Source organism: Brachycentrus maculatus, unplaced genomic scaffold, assembly GCF_059751285.1.
Source record: "Brachycentrus maculatus isolate JH-2025_06_01 unplaced genomic scaffold, ASM5975128v1 h1tg000007l, whole genome shotgun sequence".
Lineage (NCBI taxonomy): Eukaryota > Metazoa > Arthropoda > Insecta > Trichoptera > Brachycentridae > Brachycentrus > Brachycentrus maculatus.
In genome coordinates, this window is record NW_028280762.1 from 590,598 (window position 1) to 614,341 (window position 23,744).

The 23,744-nt window shown below is 30.3% G+C and overlaps 1 protein-coding gene across 1 annotated transcript in view; it reads left to right on the forward strand.

Moving 5' to 3' along the window:
* The window catches only part of LOC148313596 (uncharacterized), a 62,347-nt gene extending 41,897 nt beyond the window's left edge, over positions 1-20,450 (forward strand). Inside the window, exon 3 of the mRNA XM_088259788.1 lies at positions 20,056-20,450. Coding sequence (XP_088115914.1) covers positions 20,056-20,158 — 103 coding nt within the window. The 3' untranslated portion in view covers positions 20,159-20,450. The remainder of the gene's footprint in view (positions 1-20,055) is intronic.
* Positions 20,451-23,744: the final 3,294 nt, after the last annotated feature.

The following is a 23,744-nucleotide window of genomic DNA, read 5'->3' on the forward strand; positions in this document are numbered from 1 at the left end:
TGAAACCGAGATGCCAGTTTTGCAGTCGAGCGTCTACCCAACTACATTATGGCGCCCGTCTATATAAAAATGATAATGATAGTTTTAAAAAAAATATTTAAAAAAAAACGTCGTCAATCGGCTGAGTCTGAAGGGGGAAAGTGGAGCCGCCGTACTATTGCTCCTTCTTCTTGGTCTTCGTGAGTTGGAAAAGCATGGCTAAGATGTTGGGCAGGATGCCTCCCTGAGCGATGGTCACGCCGGAAAGAAGCTTGTTGAGATCCTCGTCATTGTGTATGGCCAACTGCAGATGGCGTAGGGGTATTCTGGTCTTCTAGTTGTCTCTGGTGACGTTGTATTTCAAACACTTAAAAGTGGTGAAGACTGTTTGCAAGGGTGGTATTTTATTCTCTAGAAAATTTGTTGATGGATTTACAATTTTGTATTTACTTAGATTGGCAGTGACAGGTATATTGAAAGCTTTTAAATGTAAATTCATAGTAAAATCGGGATAAAATTTTATATTGTTTCACATTTTCTATAAATTTCGCAAATTTATTTTTAAAAAATGCTTTGCAAGAGCAGATCTGTCAGGAAGCCTAGATGCTTCTGTATCAGATCTGGGCATGCGGTGAGACAGCTCTGCTGTCCAAACCCAGTAAGGGACATTTTTTTGTAGTAGGTTTTATTCGCATTTTTGGTCTAAGTAGAATCTACTTAGTCCAAAAATGCAAATAAAACGTTCTACAAAAGTGTCCCTTACTATGTTTTGAGTTTGGACAGCCGAGTTTTCAATATAATACATTTTATTCTCTTTGCCTACCCCTGCGAGAAAGCGGCGCCATAGTTAGTTAGTTATTTTTTTATAAAGACTTCTTCGTCTTTGCTGAGATACCAATAATAAAAATCTTGATAAAGCAATTAAGTTTTCAGAGTAAATTTGGTATTTCACCGTGAAGTTAACGATCAGTCAGACTCGAGAACCATTATTATCTCTCTTGCGATGATTCGTAATGTTTGAGTGTAGTTTTTTTTGCAAGAAAAATTTAAATTACACCTCCATCATCAAAACAACCGATGTCTTGTAAAAGTGTAAAATCTGCCATGGTCATATCATATGACTCATATGTGTTTTAATGGAACCCTGACACGCGAACTTCTACCAGTTATTATATACCAAAAAGAGCTAAAAGTACAAATACACTTGCTACTAATTACGACACTTGTTCACAAATCTGGATTATCTCCAATTAGGAGTTATTTTTTGGATTATTTTTTTGACTTTCGAGCTTCCTTAATTTCAGATTATTATTGTTAATACCTATTTTTTCCTTTCTCTATCTCCCCTTATATCCTTTTTTATTATTTTACAATACAATTATATTACAATTATATTACAATACAATTATATTACAATTATATTACATTACATTTTCATTAATTGATTCGGCAGTCACTTTGTGGTAATATCTATTCATTTTTAATTTAAGTTTTACTTAGTAAATACAGCTAGTTCGTAAAATCTAATGGGACACATGTTTTGATGCATACCGTATGTGAAGCTAAATGAGAAAAATCAGTTTCTACCTCCTCTTCATCCTTCAACATCCCAAGGACACAACTATAAAATTTAGCGAGTGTTTTTGCCTAGAATTTTCACTCATGAATTAAATGAAATGATAGTTACTTTAAACATAAAGAGTAAACCCACTCACGAGTAGGCATAGGCTATGAAACTTAAATAAAGTTAAAGCCTGAGTAAGTACATGATAAACGGTGTTGCATAAGCCGTAGCTAGATTTCAGAGTCACTTGGACGTTAGGTAATTAAAAAAAACATTTATAAAATTTAGACTAAGCTTCACATACGGTGCTTAAAAATTATGCGAAATAGATCGAAACACGTTTAAAAGAAATAGATTTTAATAAATAGTGGTATTAACCAATCAAAACTTTAATTAAAAAAAAAGGATCTATTTTTTTGCAAGAGCAAAAATAACTCGCAAATTGAAGTGGTAGGTATATATATTTTAAATTTAAAAAAAATCAAACCCTTATCCGCACCCCAATGGTGCATAGGGCACTGCATTATATAAACACAGTGTTATCTTGATCGTTAACACGAAGGAAAGGTGATCAGCCCTCCGCTTCAGGTACCAGTCCAGAGTAATATTGAATAAATATTGGAGTGAAAAAATCACTTGTATTTATTTGACCCTCCCTGGGAATCGAACCCGGGACCTCCAGAACGGTAGCAGGGCGTGTTGACCATTACACTACGGAGGCTAAATATATTTTGAAGTTTGGATTATTTACCAGTCCCTGCATTCATCTTGTGATGATTATCTGATGATGCAGGTTGAATGAAATTACCACATACAAAAAATATTGATCTGATCCCTAAGATAATAACTATTTAAAAAATGCACGTCGATAATTCAAAATTACTTCAGAGATATTTCATTTATTAATGTTTGATTAAAATTTTACTTAGTAAATACCACTATTTCTTTCAATCTTTTGTGATGTGTTTCGATGCATTCTGCATGATTGTCAAACACTAAAATTTTAGAAATAGCGGATGACATATCGCTCACTCCTTTCAACAAAGTCATATAAAAAAACTGGATTGTTCAGGATATCGTTTTTAAAGTTTAAAAATATAATACAATGTATTAAAAATAAGTATCGAGCCACTTATTGAACTTTTTGCTGTGCAACAGATCTTTTTAGGAAGAAACCTGAAGATTTTTTCTCCATATGAAAAATAAATAGTATATTAAAAATAAAAATAAATTAAACAACACCTTTTCTTCAAAATGCAAAAACAACACTTTCTGCCATGTAGCGGGTAAATATTAAGTTAAAAATATGCCTCTTTTGTTAGGATATACTACATTTTCTGAGCATTCCGAAGACATGCACAACTGAAAATTGACGATTTTTGATTTATAACGTTCTTGAAAAGAGTGAGCAATATGTACATATAGTCGTATGACATACGGTGTTTGAAAATGATGAAGAATGCATCAAAACACGTATTGCAATGTTTTAAAAAAATAATGGTATTTATCTAGTAAAATTCAAATTAAAAATGGATTGATATCACCATAGTGACTGCCGAATAAATTTTTGAAATTATTATATTTTGATTCAGTAATAACACTGTGAAATAACACGATGATTACAATATAAGAATAAAACAGTAGTAATAACAGTAATAGTAATAATAAAATTTGATAAAAAAAAATTATAAAACAAGCATAAGACCACAATTTTTAGTTTATACAAACACGACCAGTTTCGAGAACAACAGATGTTCTAACTTGTGTTCACAAGTTTCAAGTTTTGTACTGACATTTTGTTGGTGGATTTTTTGATAGTAAAAGTCCATTTTATATCCGCTTCCGTGGTGTAATGGTCAGCGTGCTGGAGGTCCCAGGTTCGATTCCCAGGGGGGGAGAATGAATATTAGTGATTTTACACTCTGATATTTATTTCATATTACTCTGGAATGGTCCCTGAAGCGCTGGAGTGATCACCTTGCCTTCATATAATTAACGATCAAGTTTGCATTGCGTTAATACGATGCAGTGCTCTATGCACCATTGGGTGCGGATAAGGGTTAGAAGATAAATCATTTTATATAATTAAACTAATGTTTTTTCCACATTCATTTTATTTGACCAGCGACCAGGTTTCGTCATTACCGACATCATCCGACTGGCGCACAGTCACCCAGTCCCATGTTGGTTAACGATCAAGATGCATATCAAAGTTAACGTTATTCATGCGTCGGAATTCGGCTGCAGGAAATACGTTTGACCGGATGTGCGAAAGGCTCCCGCTGCGGCTGTGACGCAACATCCGAAGTTTCTTTTTTAATTTTCTTATTAGGGCCAGCATATCGAAGATTCGCAACCAGTTTTTTGAAGACTCTTAATGAGTTCGTCTTCCCATACATGCGCTTCGGTATGTCGATTTTTTTTCGGTTTACATATTTTAACATCGTTTCCTGTAATTATTTCATTCACGAGATATCATTTTATGCTATTTATTGTAATACTGTTTATTTTTTACAACAACAATGCTTTTAAATGTAAATTCATAGTAAAATCAGGATACAATTTTATATTGTTTCACATTTTCAATAAACTTAGTTTTAAAAAAATGCTTTGCAAGACCATATCTGTCAAGACGCCTAGATGCTTCTGTATCAGATCTGGGCATGCGGTGGGACAGCTTTCAATATAATATCTTGTATTCTATTCTCAATATTATTAATATTTAAAGCATTTACTTTTTGGTTGGTCATTTTTACTTTTAATATTATTAGTATATAACCACTCAAATGTTTAACCTCGGTACGTAACGCATGTCTGTATTGAAAACTATAGTGCATGTTGGTCTTCGGGTCGACCAAAAATCGCATGTGTTAGACATTTTGTGTAGTTTTGAGTGTGTAAATGGTGCTATGGTGGTGAAGGGTTTAGTTTGCATGCTGTGTTAGTGATTATCCTGACGAAGAGACGGGTACGTCTCGAAACCGGTAGACATAAAAATCTCGGTGAGTGGTTATATACTAATAGTATTAACATTTTTGTAAAAAAATAAATAAGTATTCTATTCTCTTTGCCGACCCCTACGGGAAAGCGGTGACATAGTTAGTTAGTTGTTTTTTTTATAAAGACTTCTTCGTCTTTGCTGATATACCAGTAATAAAAATCTTGATATAATATACAGACATTTATGTGTTTGCAATGAAATATAACAAAGAAATATTTGTATGTTTTTTTAGTTAATTAACAGGGCGATTTAATAAATAACAACAATAAAGTTTATTTAAAAAATATTATATTTGACCAGTAACCGGGTTTCGTCGTTACCGATATCATCAAACTGGTGATCAATCATCTGGTCATCATCATACGTTGTTTAAATATATATTTTTGGCTCTTTTTAGACATGTTTTTATCGTATATATATATCGTTGCATTAATCTCTCTTGAATGTAATCTTGTGCAAAATTTGCGCGAAATAACTTTCCATTAGTTGATTCAGCAGTCACTTTGGGGTAATATCTATCCATTTTTAATTTTTATAAAACTTTGAAAATACCAGTATTTCTTAAACGCATTGGAATTTATAAAGACTTGAAATTGTAAAAACATTTTTTGATATCTGAGGAACCTCACAAACTATCATTCATCTCACAATATTTATTTAACTTTAAAAACAAATAATTAAAAATTAAAAAAAATTGATATCACAAGTAAAAAGTTGATATATTTTTTTGCTTGTAATAAAAAGTTATGGACTTAAATTATATCTACATACGTACATACTATTAACATTAGCGGAAGGTTTTGATAATTAAACCTCGTGTTGGTTATAATTGTAGCCCTGTTTTGACATTTCCGCTAATAGCTGCCGGAAATGTCCGACATAATGGCCGCACCCATTGTCTAATGATGTCTCGAAGATAAAAGCTTCTAATTTTTAATAATATGGATGCTGTACCCAATTCAATGGTAACGTAAAGAAATCAAAGTAAACGAATAACATATGTATGTGTGTTTTTGTGTGTATATATATATATATATATATATATATATATATATATATATGTATATATATATATATATATATATATATATATATATATATATGTATATATATATATATATATATATATATATATATATATATATATATATATATATATATATATATATATATAATATATATATATATATAAAAATATATGTATATATATATATATATATATATATATATATATATATATATATATATATTTCAGCCATGCACTTTTCTTATATCACCATTCGAATACCAATTATACACCGTTTTGTGGCACATTTGTTTGAGAGATCGCTTTTTGACTTCATACGAAGTGGGAATATAGAATCTGGTTTAAATGACCACTTTATATACTATGATAACCATACAACTCAAGTTATATGTATATAAACATGTATTTCGATGTACCTACTTGTATATTGTGTCTCAAATTGGCCTTTATGTGCGTCAAAATTCGGCAGAAATTAAATATTAAATTCGACCACATTAAGTATTAAAGAACAATGTACAATATATGGTAAATAAACCGTTATTGAATGTCCGTCTTAAATTACTTTCCTTGATTTCGCGAGATAGTAAACCAATAAATATATCGTGCAAATAATAAATTACAGATTGCGCATCGATTGTGTATTTTCCCCTTAATTTGGGTATTACTATATGCCGAAATATGCTCCAGTTGTATCTGATACGGATATAAACGCATTTCTCATATTTATTGTGCCTTCAATCTGTATTATCTGAAATCGCGTATTATTTTCGATTTATTTCATAGCGCAGTGGTTCTGAACCATTTTGAAGTTAGAGAGAACTTTTGATCGTTAGAAAATTTGCGGTCCACCAAAACTAAAGATACAAAAAACATGCAAAGATAACTTTATTTAAAAATAAAACTGATTTTTTTATTACGGATAAGTTAAAAAGTACATTGCTTAAAAAATACACAAATGTGTGCTCCAATGAAACTCTTTAAGCTTATAAATTGACCAGATATTTCATATTATTAATAATATGAAAATAACTCCTGTAATTGGAGATAATCCAGATTTTGTGAACAAGTATTTGGACACACTCATAATGTTGTAAAATTATGTTTGTTACTTAAGTCGCACAGTATATGAAATTTTGATTTCCATAATTTCGCCGAGCAATTTCAACAAGCTCGCGGAGTACCGGTTCAGAACCACTGTCAAAGCGTGAAAGCTACGGAAGAGCGGTATTACCAAAAAGCCTCCGATAGGCATTGAAAAATAGAGGTAATTTTTAAAATAAGTTCGCATCTTTATCTGTACAATTCTGCATTCGTTCGACTTTTGGTTACAAAAGTCGGCTCGATATTCGTGCGAGTTTTCATCTTCAGAATTAAAGAAGTTCTATTATAGTAGTAGTCTATGATAGTCAGTTTTATTTTTCATCTGTTGATGAAAACATCTGTTAGTTTTTTAAACAAGTCGTGTTTTATGAAATAAAACTCAAGTAGTTTTTTTTATCCACAAAGTTAATGCCGAATTAATAAATAATATGCAGTCTATGAAATTGCAAGGACTTTAATCTTTTCTTTTAATTAACAAGCTTTCTATCACACCGCTTCCTCGCAGACTTATGGAGAGAGAATTGAATGTATTTGAAAACAATCTTCACCCCTTTCACATTCATGCATTTCTCAGAATTCAGACCTGTATTTTCATGTAATCGAAGTACCTTATTAAAATCATTCTTTATTTTTTTTATAAAATAAACCATGAGATTAAGTGTGCAAGGCTTTATTGTTCATATGGCGTATACATTATATAAAACACAATTAAAAAATAAGAACATAACATAAATGATTTAAATAAATAACAATTAAATTCATAAAAATAAAATTACATTTACATATATTTCAAAGAGGTTTCTGCTAACTTACTAATTTCAACAATAGATATCTCTGACATATTGTTACTCGAAAATTGCAGATGATGTTTTAATTGAAGTATATATATACACATACTTACTTACCGAACATACTCATCCTTCCGAAATGTGAGTAGTGTGGTTTTCAATCTTGGATAGAATAATTATTGTTATTGGTAGGTAATGACAGGCCAAATAAAAAAATGTATAAAATTCCAGTCTTCTATCTAAAAAGACTCATTGATCTATTTTCAGTTATCAATTTAAAGAATACAGCATTTGTATTTAAAAGTAGGGACACACTAAAAATATTGTCAAAAAATTACGATATAAATCATATAATGTATATGTATGTGTATGTATATGTGTATATGTAGGTATATATATATATATATATATATATATCCTCCCCTCCTTTCCTTCTCCTTCCTGCTAAATCTATTATTTTATATAATACCCTTTTTTTGTTTAATCTCTGAATGTTTTTTAATAGTTTTATAACATAAACGTGGAATTGTTTAATTGGCTCTTTTTTAACGTAACTATTTTTTGTTAATGTAATGTAATGTTTATTATTGTTAATGTAACTATTGTTTATTATATCATTTGTATATGTAAGCTGTACAATTCCCAAATAAATAAAATAAAATAAAATAATGAAAAATAAAAATAAATATTTTACTGGTTTTCTGCAAATTCGTAATATGTTAGTTATTTTTTTTATTTTTTTTGAAATGGTTATTAATTTAACTTTCTTAAAATGAGATAGTTTAACCTTCAGCATATTGTCTATTATACGGTTGGTAGAGCTTCCTAATGTTTCCTTTCTAGTGAAATGTTTTCATTGTCACTTTAATAACTTCATGCCAGGTTGACAAAAATAAAAAGAGTATATTTTATGTATTCTATTTTATCTTATTTTTTGACATCTCATCAAAGATGAAGAAGAATATGGAAGTCTGGGCATTTACGAGGCTGACGGCCGTCATAGACTGGTTTAAGTGATCACTTTAACCAGTTGTTTTTGCATTTTGAAGAAAAGGTATTGTTTTTAAATATACTAAATATTTTTCAAATGAAGAAAAACATTCAGGTTTTACCTAAAAAGATCTGTTGCACAGTAAAAAGTTCAATAAGTGGCTTTATATTTATTTTTAATATAAATTTAATTTTTACATTGTATTCTATTTTTAAACTTTGAAAACGTTCTCCTGAAAAATCAAGTTTTCTTGATTTATGACGTTCTTGAAAGGAGTGAGCGATATGTGGAAACTACATATTTAGTTGTTATTTTTTATATAAAATACTGTTCCATCAAGAAATGTCAGTACAAAACATAAATTAAAATAACTTTTAATATTTAAATATGTAATATATAGCAGCATACCTACTTGAAAGTGGTCAGGTCAGGAGTTAATATAATCGGTGGGTATGTATGACATGATACATGATTGTGGAAGAGGCGAAAAAAGCTTTCAAAGGCAGTTTGGTGTGGCGTTCTATTCTCTCTACCTACCCGTACGGTTAATCAGCTATATGGTATGTTAGTTAGTGAATTAGCTATTTAGTTAGCATTTAAAAAAAGTATTTTGTGTTATATTTTATTGAGAGAAAGCAATTCATTTTTTTTGTTCGTAAACTCTCTTTCGAAAATTAAGTTTAACTTAAGTTTAAGTTATTAATTATTTATTATTTATTTTTATTTATTTATTGGTAACTTTTCTTTTTCCGATAGTAAACAAGCACCGTCAGCCTTATTACCAACCCGACCGTTACGGTTGACACGTAGAGCCGTGCGTGTGCACACGCTCTAAAATAATTCAAACTTAAAAACAATAATAATGAGTACCTAACATTCCTATGCTTGGAGGCTTTTCCACCATTCAGTAGGTTCTGGAAATACTCCCATGTGAATTTTAAATTCGCTTTCTATCATATGCATACAAACTGGCATTTTAAGCGGTCGATATCGTTTAAATTTTACGCCAAAGCGAACAGGTATGAAGAACCTATAACACTACGCATCATAAACTTAAAATTTCTTTAAAATATAAAAGGGTTTCTGCTAAATAAAAGCTTTCCCAAGCTAACCACAGATCGCTGTTGTGATCTCAATCGTGAAGTGTGATGATAAATTTCTTGTAAGAAAATAAATATGTAAATAAGCGGGTTCATTGCTAAAAAGAAATATCTTCCAACCAACCAAAAACCGACTAGTAATAGTAGCTTATAAAGCTGTTTGCAATCAGAGGGTAGATAGTACTGGAACATTAAAAATACATAAATTACAAATTGATGATAATAAGGAAGGCAAAGGATAAACGGAGTTTAGGGAAGGATATTTTTACATCGTATTTTTTAGCATAAATATTTTCCGGCATACTTTTATATAAATTTTTATCACAATTTTGAACCTAAATATTCTCTGGCATGTTTATTATTCGTTATTAATTTTGATAATTGAGTTTGCATTACGTTTAAAATTATCAATAACAACCATTATAGAACAGATGTTTGTATCATATATTTTTAACTGAAATATTTTCAACATTTTGAGTGTGTCCAAATACTTGTTCACAAAATCTGGATTATCTCCAATTACAGGAGTTATTTTCATATTATTTTTTGACATCTCATCAAAGATGAAGAAGAATATGGAAGTCTGATCAAATTATAAGCTTAAATAATAAAAATGAAAATGGTATTTTCTGGCGTTTCTCATGTGTGTGATTATAATCCAGGATTTGGACCTCACATACTAATATAAGAGTTTCTGCTTAGTAAAAAGCTTCTTTACATCTCACCAATAGATGTCTCTAGTGAAGTTCTAGTGATTCAAGAACAAGGTTTCTAAATTGGTTCATATATAAAGAACTTCCAAGAATTTGAGTAGTGTGGTTGTCAATAATGGGTAGAATTGGTGAATGTTACACGTGTGTAAAGTGATCACTTAAACCAGCCGATGACGGTCGTCAGCCCCGTAAATGCCCAGACTTCCATATTCTTCTTCATCTTTGATGAGATGTCCAAAAATAATATGAAATATTTTCCGCCGTGTTTATCATATGTTCTTAATTTTGATAATTGAGAAAACATTTTGAACCGTAATTAAACAACATTACGATGGCAACAATTTAAAATCCCAATCGTTTATAACGAATAAAGCGAAAGTCAATTAATCGCCGAGCACACGAAACATTTCACTTTTGTTTTTTAAATAACTTGAAATATTTAATTAATTAATAACGGTTACCGCTCAAAACACATTATAAATTATGTATTGAGATACTAATTACTTATCGTTAGCATTATTGAAGATATTCTTACCTGCATCAGGGAACCGCGACGGTATTTCTTAATTAAGATTACCCGTGTTAAGCTTAATGAAATCGTTACTCTTTATGACGCGGCCATTTCATATTAATTAAATTACAATACACCTTTTCAAGTGTAAGAAACGTGCCATTACATTTCAATGTCACTTATAAATAGTATTCGACGTGTATTTTATTAAATTCTCCGCCTCCATAGTTAATGCGTTTGGCTACCATGCTGGAGGTCTAGGGTTCGATGCCTAGAGAAATAAAGGTAAAAATAAATAACATACCCGCCGATTGTTACGACTCCTAACCTGACCTCTTTCAAGTATTTGATGCATGAACGTGGAAGAGGCGAAGAATGTTTGCAAGGACAGAGTGGTGTGGCGCTCTATTCTCTCTGCCTACCCCTGCGGGGAAGCGGCGTGATGGTTAGTTAGTTAGTTAGTTAGTTAAATAACATGTAGCTGTTTTTTTTTTAAACTTTTTTTTTAAGATTTTACATTCAAATTGATTTGATCGTTCCAAATTTTCTTGGCTATCCCTTTTCTTCACATTTGCCAAATATACGCGCTTAGCTATTTTCTCGTCATCCATTCACTCGACGTGTCCATATCATCACAAATAACCTTTCTCAATCTTTTGAATTTTCAATATTTTTTTATGAATAATTCATTGCGAGGTGCTGCGGCGATTTGGGTAGACTATCAACTGCGAAACTGAAGTTGTGGGTTCGATTCCTGCCAATTGCAAAACGAATTAATTTTTATTTTATTTACATTGATCTGGGTATTTCTGATGTATTTTACATGTATGCGTTCTCCGTCTTTACTATCCTTACTATTCTTCCTATCTTATATACCATATCTACAGACAAGCCTCTTTAAAAAAGATGTTTTACGGGTTATTCTCTTAAAAAAATGGCAAATTAAGAAATTAGGGAGAAATGTATTGATTTTAAAATCTACTTATAAATCCCTCTTAAGTATTGTCCGCCTCCGTAGTGTAATGGTCAGCACGCTCGGCTACCGTTCTGGAGGTCCCGGATTCGATTCCCAAGGGGGGTAATTAAATAAAAGTGATTTTTTCACTGTAATATTTATTCAATATTACCATGGACTGGTACCTGAAGCGGAGGGCTGATCACCTTTCCTTCATGTGTAAACGATCAAGATAACACTGCGTTAATATGACACAGTGCCCTATGCACCATTGGGGTGCGGATAAGGGCTTTATTATTATTATTATTAAGTATTTTACAAAAATGTGATTGAGTCAAATAAAATTAGTGGCTTAATTTAAAATGAATTTAATCAATACCAAATTTAGGAGTTCCTCATAACTTGTTAAGTACTGAACTAAGCAGCTTATTATCATCACGGAGTGTTTCAAATTTTTAGTTCGGTATATATGCCATCAAAATAGCTCCATATTTCCAAAATAATTACCAAAGAACGTTTTTTTTCTAATCTCGGCTTGTCTATCTGCCGATAAAATGAGTTACAAGCTAAAATGTAAGCACGTGTAACTTCGAGACTAGTTAAATTATTTTAATGGCTTAAGTGGAATATTGTTAACTTTTATAATAATTAAATACCAGTTTGATCTTTTTCTGCGGCGTTTGTTAGAGAAATATCAGCTTTCTTTCAGAGATTTGGTGGAACACACGTCAGTCTTATATTGGGCGCGTTTAACCCTTTCACGTACGGTCATATTTTAATAACACGATTCTTCCAGGAATCTATTAGCTACATAAAAAATAATATCATGTTTTCAGGCGTTTTCCAGTAATAAAAAATAATCCGGAGTTCTGATCTTGCATACAAATAAAAGGGTCTCTTTCTGAATAAAAGTTTTCTCAATCCAACATATTTGGCTATTGTGAACTCATATGTACTGTGTCATATGATTGATCATATATCTAGGAGTTGAAAAGTAGGGAAAAATCAAGTTGTGTGGTTTGTCAATCTAGGGTAGAATGGTGAATTTTGCAGGTCTGTAAAGTGATCACCCAGCGTATCAAAGATCAAAAGCCCTGTAAATACACATACTTCACTTTTTTTCTTCATCTATGTTGAGATGTCAAAAAAAAAATCTACATATCACAGTTATATATATATGTTTTTTTTAAGATATATTACATATATTCTTAATAAACATATACATAATTGGAATTATGTTTTTTTTAACTTACCACTTTAGTAAATACTAAATTCATATTGGTTTAATAATATACACATTTTTATTCATTTAAAAATGTATTTATATATTTTGATTGTCTACTGACGTTTCACGATTAAATTACTTAAAGAAAAAATAGTTACATGTCGCTCACTCCTTTCAAGAACGTCATAAATCAAAAAACTTGATTTTTCAGTACAACTTTTTAAAGTTTAGCAATATAATACAATGTATTAAAAATGAATATCAAGCCACTTATTGAACTTTTTACTGTGCAACAGATCTTTTTAGGTAAAACCTGAATGTTTTTTCTCCATTTGAAAAATATTTAGTATATTTAAAAAAATACTTAAACAATACCTTTTCTTCAAAATGCAAAAACAACACTCTCTGCCCTGTAGCGGGTAAATATTAAGTTAAAAATATGCCGCTTTTGCTGGAATATAGAACATTTTCTGGGCATCCCGAAAACATGCACAACTGGAAATTGACGAGTTTTGATTTATGACGTTCTTGAAAGGAGTGAGCGATGTATATTTTTGAAAATACTCTTTAATTTTTGCTGAAATCGTTTTTTTCCATACAATTTGTAAATCAATATCTTTTGTTTTTATCTTCACATGAAACAGACCGGGTACCAACGGGTTATCGTAATTATATGTTAGAAACCTCCTGTATTATCTACCGTTTATCTGACATCGATGATCGATTCGTATCTAGAGGTAATCATAATTTATAACCCCAGATTTTCACTGAACATCTCAGGTCAGTGATGTTAAAACTACCGGTCTAAAATAACGGAAACGAAATCAAACAGTCTGATATCATATATCAAACAATATTTGATTTATTTATATATCTCATAATTTCACGTATCATGGTTGTACGGAAAAAAACATGAATCGTGCGAGATATTTTGAAGTAGATATACGTAATATATTTTCATCTACGGTGTATTCAAAATCAAGGTTTACAATATTAAAAAATATTTATTTTGTAGATTTAAAACCCACGCTCAAGGCTTCATTTTAATTCAAAATAAAACAAACGTTTAATAACGTTTTAATACGTCGAAACATTTGTTCAGTCTTCTTTGGCTTAAATTCATTTGAGACAACATAATTACAGCCATAAAATCATTTGAATATTATTTTTTTAGTGTAAGTTTTACTTAAAAAATACCACTTTTGCATTTTAAACAAAAGTGGTATTTACTAAATAAAATTAAATGAAAAAATGGATTGATTTTACCACAAAGTGACTCAATTAATGAATATCAAAACTTCAATCATAATTATATTAATGAAGTAATGATAATTGGACTGGATGTAATTGATTCAAACTGTAGCAGATATTTATTGACTTGGCGTTTAATTTGTAGAACTCCATTTTAATTTATGTATTAATTTTAAATCAAACACAGATTTTTTGAGTCTACTAAGTTGTATTTTATTAACAAAAAACACATAAAAAATTATATTGTGACAATTGTTTCGCCTTGTTAGGGCATTATCAAACGAATGTGATTCACAATATAATTTTTTATGTGTTTTTTGTTAATAAAATACAACTTAGTAGACTCAAAAAATCTGTGTTTGATTTAAAATTAATACATAAATGTAGCAGATATCGTAATTTAGGGTCCATTGGGACTGTGGGGTGAATCGAAACAGAATTTTATTTTATTTTAAATTTCTATACAATTTATCTATGTGTCATGAGTCATTATGCTAGTAAAGCGTTACATATTACAATAAAAATATGAATGATTTTTTCACTACAATATTAACTTAAAATAATACTGTCGACTGACGAAGAATGGGACAAATCACATAGAATTAGCGTAATAACGATCAAGTTAATACTGCACGTATTTAGTTCAGTGCCCTGAACACCATAGATTGCGGATAAGAGGGGAAGAATAGAGACATTTCTTTAAATGTATGTAATCGTATCCATTGCTTGTGCCGATTTAAAGTGCCGAAAACCTGTCTCTATTCACCCCAGTCTAAGGTACATATACTAGTATTTTACATGTAATTATGCAGATACGCACCTACACTCTTGCGCATAACTTCGTAAAATTTGCTTCAATATATCAAAGGATACCTGCACAAATGTATAGCTACACAAAGTACTTACTTGCAAGTACTTACTTACCCGCACTTGCGGGCAGTCTGATCAGTGCACTTGTCCCAGACCATAATCAGCATTCCTCGAAAAGAATTTTGGTTTCGCATACTCGTACATAGTATTTGGGTCATTTTGTCCAAGTTTTACCTGCCGAGGCATTTTTTCGTGCAGACACATGTTTATTAGAGTCAACCTGGCTTTAAAAGGGTCATTTAATCTGGAAAAAATAAACACTTATAATTAAAACGTAAATATGTACCGTAAGAATAGAAAAATGGACAAGATAAGAAAGATATTCATTTCTAATACAAATTTTGTTTTTTTTTAATTTAGTGTTATTAAACTGGTATTCCCTAAATAAAACTTAAATTAAATCACTGTATATCGTGATATTTACCGACTAAAATTTAAGTTAATATAGGGTAAATATAACCACTAATTTACAGTCGAAACAATTAGTGGAGCAAATTATGACATCAAACAAATTATGAGTTCTCTACAGTAAGCTGCGTTTTTTAAATTATTATTAAATTTTTTTCATATTGGTATAAAAAATATATTTTCTGAGTCTTATAGACTAATATAAGTGGAAAAACCTGTGTAATGTTTTTTTATGAGGCGCTATATTTTAATGGAAAAAAATGTATAGATTTTGACTTTCTGGGAGATATATCATGCAAAGTAGAATTCAAATTCTTATTATTATTATTAATACAAAAAAGTTGAAGAGGCGAACGGAAGATAGAGTCGGGTGGAGACTCACCAAGAAAGAAGCAAAACAATCATCACACAGATTGTAACCAACGAATAAGACGATAAGATTGAATTATTTAATAGAAAAAATTATTTCGTTGGATTTTTATAATTTTTTTTTTCGGGATATTTTTTTGTTATTATTTAATTTTTACATGAGGCCTCGAAAACGGTTTTACTATCCATGAGTTTATATATGTTTAAAAAATTAATTAATTTAATAAATGAAAATTTTTGTTTTTACAAATAACTACATATTAACTACATATTTATTAAAAAAAAATATACCTGTCTTATTCATAAAAGAGTCTTTGTCACGAGAAAAATAATAATGATTTATAAACGTATTTTTTTAGATTTCAATTACCCCAATTTTTTCTCTTACTCGGTTTTAGGATGACTTGATTCTTATCAACCGTACAAAGGAGATTTTTTCAAGCCTCTAAGTCGGTTCAAGAGCATTCTTACATTCACCTGTTAGGAAGTTCAGTGTACCAATAATGCCGGCTGGAGCTACTTTCTTTTTGGCACCGAGTTCCGCGATATTATTTTGGGACACCAAAGTTGCCTCTATATTGCAAACAGCTACACGTTACATTACCAAAAGGTATTTTAAGGACGCTCGCATACCGTCGGATGGATGATATAAAGGGTTATCGTCGTACCACTTTCACTGTTTTCTTCATTTATTTTACTATCGATAAATACTGATTTTGACATGTTAACCTAGATATTATTGTAGTTTTGGACACCAAGATGCCTCTATTTTACATTACCAGCAGCCATTTTAAGGACACTCATATACCAGCCGATGGATAATATGAATGGTATTTCTTCGATTAATACCGATTTTCATATCTCAACATTGATATTATTTTCGGACAACATTTTGAGTGTGTCCAAATACTTTTTCACAAATCTGGATTATCTCCAATTATAGGAGTCCATCTTCATATTATTTTTGACATCTCATCAAAGATGAAGAAGAATTTAGAAGTCTGGGCCGTCATAGGTTGGTTTAAGTGATCACTTTACACACGTGTAACATTCACCAATTCTACCCATTATCGACAACCACACTACCCAAATTCTTGGAAGTTCTGTATATATGAACCAATTTAGAAACTCTTGCATAACTAGAACTTCACTAGAGACATCTATTGGTGAGATGTAAAAGAAAAAAAAATATTTTTGTACCCCAAAGATGTCTTTATATTGCAAACAGCTCATGTTACATTACCAACGGGCATTTTAAGGACACTCATATACAATCGGATGGATTATATGAAGGGTATTTCTTCATTATTTCGCTATCGATTCATACCGATTTTCATATCTCAACATGGATATTATTGTATTTTAAAAATGCCTCTTTATTGCAAATACCTTGATGTTATGTTACCTAGAGGTATTTTAAGGATGCTCACATACCATCGGATGGTTGACATTTTCACCGTTTCATTCGATTTCTTTTATTTTTTTATCCCGGGATTTTTGATATCCCGACGTATATATTATTTTGAGACGCCAAAGATGCCTTTAAATTGTAAACAGTTACATGTCAAAAAAACTCTAAAAAATAATTAATTAACTCGAAATAAATAGCAATTCAACAAAGGGGGACTGTAAAACTGACGCTGCACAATAGATTAATAAACACATTTTAATTTTTTACAAAAATGTTAATAATATTAGTATATAACCACTCACCGAGATTTTTATGTCTACCGGTTTCGAGATGTACCCGTCTCTTCGTCAGGATAATCACTATCACAGCATGCAAACAATACCACCCGTCACCACCATTTACACACTCAAAACTACACAAAATGTCTAACACATGCGATTTTTGGTCGACCCGAAGACCAAACTGCACTAAAGTGCAAATGGGGAAGTGATCACTTAAACTAACGTATGACGGTCGTAAGTCCCGTAAATGTCCAGACTTTTATATGCTTCTCTATCTTACAATAATTAAAGAAAATCCTTCGTTTTTTACCACTTGAGTTTTATTATAGACTACATGTTTCAGAAGTTAAACTTCCATCATTCAGGTCTGTATAATAACTAAAATATAAAATATAAAATTGTTCTATAAATAAGGAGAGGGAAAAGTAAGGGAAAGGGGTTAGTCAAGGGACGGAGTTTGAAAACAAAGGAAAAATGGAAAGCAATGGTGAAGAATTTTGAAACAATATATTATTTAATAAATTAGTATTAGAATTTAGGTTTTTTTGGATACTAATAGATACTAATCACTCATTTCACTCTCATAAATTAAAATTATTTCACCTTGTTCCATATAAAGGCCAAATTATGAATTATCTTGAAAATTTAGAAATCCACGGGAGATCGTTTTTAAAGATAAAAAATTTAATAAAATGTATTAAAAATAAATATCTACCCACTTATTGAACTTTTTACTGTGCAACAGATCTTTTTAGATAAAACCTACATGGGTTTTCTCCTAAAAAAATAATTAAACAATACATTTTCTTCAAAATGCAAAAAAACACTTTATGCCCTGTAGTGGGCATATAAGTATGCCGTTTTTGCTGGGATAAAGCACAATTTCCGGGCATTCCGATAACATGCACAACTGAAAATGGTCGATTTTTGATATATGACGTTGTTGAAAGGAGTGAGCTATATGCTTTCCACAAATCAAAATGTCTATTTATGCGAACAGACAACGTAGCCATAAAATTAGACTTAAACTTTCACTGGATAATTGTGGAAACATGATCATTTTCTCGGGATGCTAACGAGTGCAGTACATTAATCATAAAAATGGCCATAACTCAGCACATTTCCACATCAAAGGTGTTGCCGTCCATACACAGTTTTGAGATTTATCGCTAAACCTGTTTGAGGTGCGCGTTGGCGTATATATTTCACGCAAATAAATATCGTATTTTACCTGGGTAATAAACCCACTAAGAATTATTACTAAAATACAATTTAAAAAGCGTACTTATTTTTCTTTTTCGGATGCCTTTTAACTTTTTGAGGTTGGCCGTCAGCTCTGAACTTAGCTTCCTGCCTTTAGCCAAACGAAATAGCTCCTAAACACTGGCTTATCACATCCATTCTCTAACATTTCACATAAGTCACTACTCTTCTTCTTTCTGTACTCCTGGTACTCTTTCCATCTAATTAGTAAATTATTTTTTATTATTAAAAGCCTTATCCGCACCCGGTGGTGCATAGGGCTCTCCATCATTTAATCGCAGTGTTATCTTGATCGTTAACACATGCAGGCTAGATGATCACTCCTGCGCTTGGACCAGTCCAGGGTACTGTTAAATTAATATTCGAGTGTGAAATCACTAATATTAATGTTTAACTCCCCCTCTGGGAATCGAACTCGGAACCTCCTGCATAATAGCCGAGCGTGCTGGACAATTTCACCTAGGCCTAGACCATGCCTTCGTATTACGTTTTCTCTCTGCAGCATCCATGAATTATTTGGTCTTCTTACACTCTCCTTTTCATTCACCGTTCATTTTGTGTAATACCACTTAATTAAAGTGGTATTGCTCAATGTGAACGATGAATGATAAGGAGAGTGTTTTATTACCATACCATTTTTTTTTATTTATCTTATTACTATTATTTATTTATTTATTGGAAAACCAACAGAATATTTACCAAAAGTAACATATTATAATAAAATTAAAGAAATAACATTCCAATTAGAGATTTTCACTTAAGTAATCTAAAAATAAAAATAAACTGTCATGTACATAAAAGTTTAACTAAATAATGAACTTAGGTACATTAAATGTTTTTATCAAATAATAGAAATTTTCTTCATTAACTAATTAAATAGTCATCAACAATATTTCTCTTAAACGTTTTAAAAGAAACATTATTGATGTCTATTTCATTAAGCATTACATTGCACATATCGCAGGCTCGATTTAAAAATGAATTTTGGTAGGACTTGGTGTGCATTTTAGGGATTTCAAATAAAATTTTAATTTACAAAGTATCTTTGGCATTCCTCTAGACGTCATTCGGGGATGATTTAAGATGTAAATGTTTTATTTTGCCGTCTCTTTCTGAAACTGAAAAAACTGTTTATTTTCTGAAAAAACTGTTTATTTTTAACTCTTTCTGAAAAAAAAAGTTTATTTTCTGAAAAGACTGTTTATTTTTGACTCTTTCTAAAAAAAACTGTTTATTTTTCTTTGCAGGGTCCACCCTTCAGTTGCCAGCTCGGTTTCCGCGCACCTCTCTGACGTCATGGCCGCTATAAGAAGACACGATTGTTCCGAATTCAAATGCAGCCAAACATGACAGCTGGCACCAAAATTGAATTCTTTAGAGTTGCCAGACTGTAAAATATTTTATTAAATTATTTAGCTACATATACGATAGATTAGGTACCTAACTAAAACATATTTACCTTGTAAGGTCCTTAAATTTTCCAGCTGATGGGGTTAAAATTATGACATGTCATACATGTTCAAGTCGGGTATTTCTTTAAAAAACGAAAATTCGTCGTATTGACTTCTTTCTTCCTAAAAAACTTAATAGATTGTAAATGCAAAATTGGCTTATTGAAATAATTATTTTTCCTGGTGAAAAAAATATTTCCATTAATTCGATAGTATCTTGTGGTAATATATTATATTTTCATTTTAAATTTGACTAAGTAAATACCACTTTTTATCAAAAACTATCATAACACATTCGCATACGTAGATCTGGTTTACAAGAATTGTTTTTAATTTTCAAGGATAATATCAAACTAACGACTAAAAGCAAAAACGACTAAGTAAGGAGTCAGAGATTTTACACCATTTTAACGACATTTATTTATTTCACCGCGCTAACAGCTTCTGACCAGAAACTTTTGGACCTTACTACACATACCTCTTTTAAAAAAATATATATTAATCGATAAAAATGAGGAATTATTATTATTCATCTGGAAATCATTATTCATAATAAGTATGTATCTTGAAAAAAGAGATAAATTTGTTAATTTTTCATTACGAATTTCATTTTATTATGAAAGCTTATTTACTAAATTTCATTGATAAATAAGATTTCATTTAAATCTTTAAAAATCATCGAAAATCTTAAGTAAATATATAATTAATTTTACATCTATTTAAAATGTGACTTATATATTTTTTCGAGTTATTATCGTTATACCTTATATTTAAATAGATTTATTAGTTAAATAAATAAAGATATAAAAAAAAACATATAAATATGAAAACCTTCACATGTTAAATTATATACAGTGGCTGTCAAGATTATGTAAAAGCCCATCTCTTAGACTTTAAAGTGAAAAGCGAATTTTGTATTTCTGACATATCTATATAATTTATTTAAAAAAGTAAACATAAAAAAACGGAAATCTCATTTCAATAGCAGTTTAATAAATTAAATACCAAAAATGTTGTTTTTAAACATATGTTTAATATTATAAAAAATAGGTACATATTGTGTTATAAATTGCATTAAAAAAATTCTTGTACACTTAACTCTTAGAATGTTTTGTCAAAAAAATTTTTTTTACAATAATTATGAAGTTTTTCATTATTTTTTCTACGGAAATATTGTGCCTCCAAAAAAAACTGTCGTTCAATCGTAGAAAGTAGTGTTTAATTTATGTAATATTTGAAAAAAATAAGATTCTGAAATGATTAGCATTCGTTTTTTCATCTTTGAGTAGGCCAATAATTTTGTCAGCCATTGTATATTTTAAGATATATAGAATTTAATAGAATTTCAACCAAAATAATTATTTTTCTGCTTTTAGTTTTATTGCGAATTATTCGATTATTTATTAATTGTTTTACAGTTTTTCAAACTGAGATAGTTTGCTATTTTATTTATAATTATTTATTTACATCAGTAATATAAATGTTTTATTTATTTTTAGTGGCTACCATAACAACCGATGAATATATTTATTTAGGTACAGGGTTTTAGGAAGAACTATATAACTTCTTACAGTCAGAAAAGGCATTTATGGTTTGCAAACAATGAAATGCACAAAACATGAAATAAAGTTTGGTGCAATATAATACGTTTGAATGTTTTCATCAATTAGATGAGAACACAAAAAACTTACAGAAACAAGTAAAAACACAAAAACAAGAAAATATTTTATTTTTACCGAAAGGTAAAGCTAAGGTTTTATCAAATTCAAACCCTTATCCGCACCCCAATGGTGCATAGGGCACTGCAACATATAAACGCAGTGTTATCTTGATCGTTAACACATGAAGCCCTCCGCTTCCGGTACCAGTCCAGGGTAGTATTGAATAAATATTTGAGTGAAAAAATGACTTTTATTTATTTGAGCCCCTCTGGGAATCGAACCCGGGACCTCAAGAACGGTAGCTGAGCGTCCTGACCATTTCACTACGGAGGCGGACGAAAATTTTATACACTAGATGAACCTACACCTACCACAGTTAAAACGTTAATTTCCGTTTGGAATTCACAGAAAGGTTCACATTAAAAACAATATTTTTCCATACAGTTTTGACCTAAAATTTATCATAAGAGAATAAGTTTTTCATTGCAATATTTATTATTCTTATTATTTAAGTTAAAACAACTCGTAGCAAGAAGCCATGTTGTATATTAATTTAATATTTATTTTTGTTTTAAGCCTTCATTAATTATATTACCTACATAATTTTCTTATTTATTTTTCTTTTAGGTTAACATCTTTTTCATAAAATGTTTAATCTTAAGTATAGGGTCATGGTTTAAAAATGCTTTATTTGATTTAAATTTACTTTTCTAAGATTTATTGGATAATATAATAAACAAGTACCTATACATAATAATTTTACTATCGTGAAACATCATAACGAATTAAAATTGAATTAAAACTTTTTTTTTAATCGTGTCAAATTGATAGGTACCTCCCTTTAAAGTACACGATAATTGAAAAGAAAAATACCACTTTGAAATACCACACCCAGTTTTCTAACAAATCTGTATTTTATAATATTTATTTTACTGTATAAAAACGCAATCCTTTGTAAATAAATAATTTTTTGTTACTTTTATAACTAACTGTTTATTTTAAATAAATGTGTTTAAAAATATTTTTTTGTTTTATTTGTTTGTATAATATAAACAAAAATACCCAAACGGTGTTGTCACTTATTTACTCGAATTATGTAAATCCTTTTTGTTTTTTGTCCGCCTCCGTAGTGTAGGGTAGACTGGGTACGGTTGAAACAATTTTGCTTATATTGTCCATAGTATTGCTCTTTACAAGGCAAGCGATGATGAAGATGCATTAAATACAAGAGCGTGTTTCTGTCTACTAATGGGAAGTATTATTTCAGTACCCGGTATGTCATTTTTAGTGGCAGATCAAATAAAAAAAATATATCCGATTTGTTTCAACCGTCCCCATACCAGGGGCAGTTGAAACAGTGATTGGGGTCAGTTGAAACACACGCAAATAAATCAATATTTAATATTGTAAGACGTTTTATTCATTATTTATTTTTGTTTTATAAATAATTATGGCACCGCATGACGATATTAATCAGTCTACAGATATGTATGTAATGAACAAAAACAACTAAAAACAATGGCATTAAAAAAAAACAAATCGAACGAAAATAATCTGTGAATAAACTAAAAGGAAACACTTCTGTCATTTTGATTAGTCATAAATCAAGCGGAAATCTAGCTTTGGGATCATTCCGAGTTGCAATTGTGGCAAACATAGCTAAGACCACCTTTTGTGCAGTCTTCTTGAGCCCACAGTTTACAAGTGGTGCACTGTATCCACTTTTCACCGGATCTGCTCTCTGAATACAGTGACAGACAACAACAACAACACAATAGCATTCGTCCTCTTTTGATGATGATTCCTGTTGCGTATTATGATTAT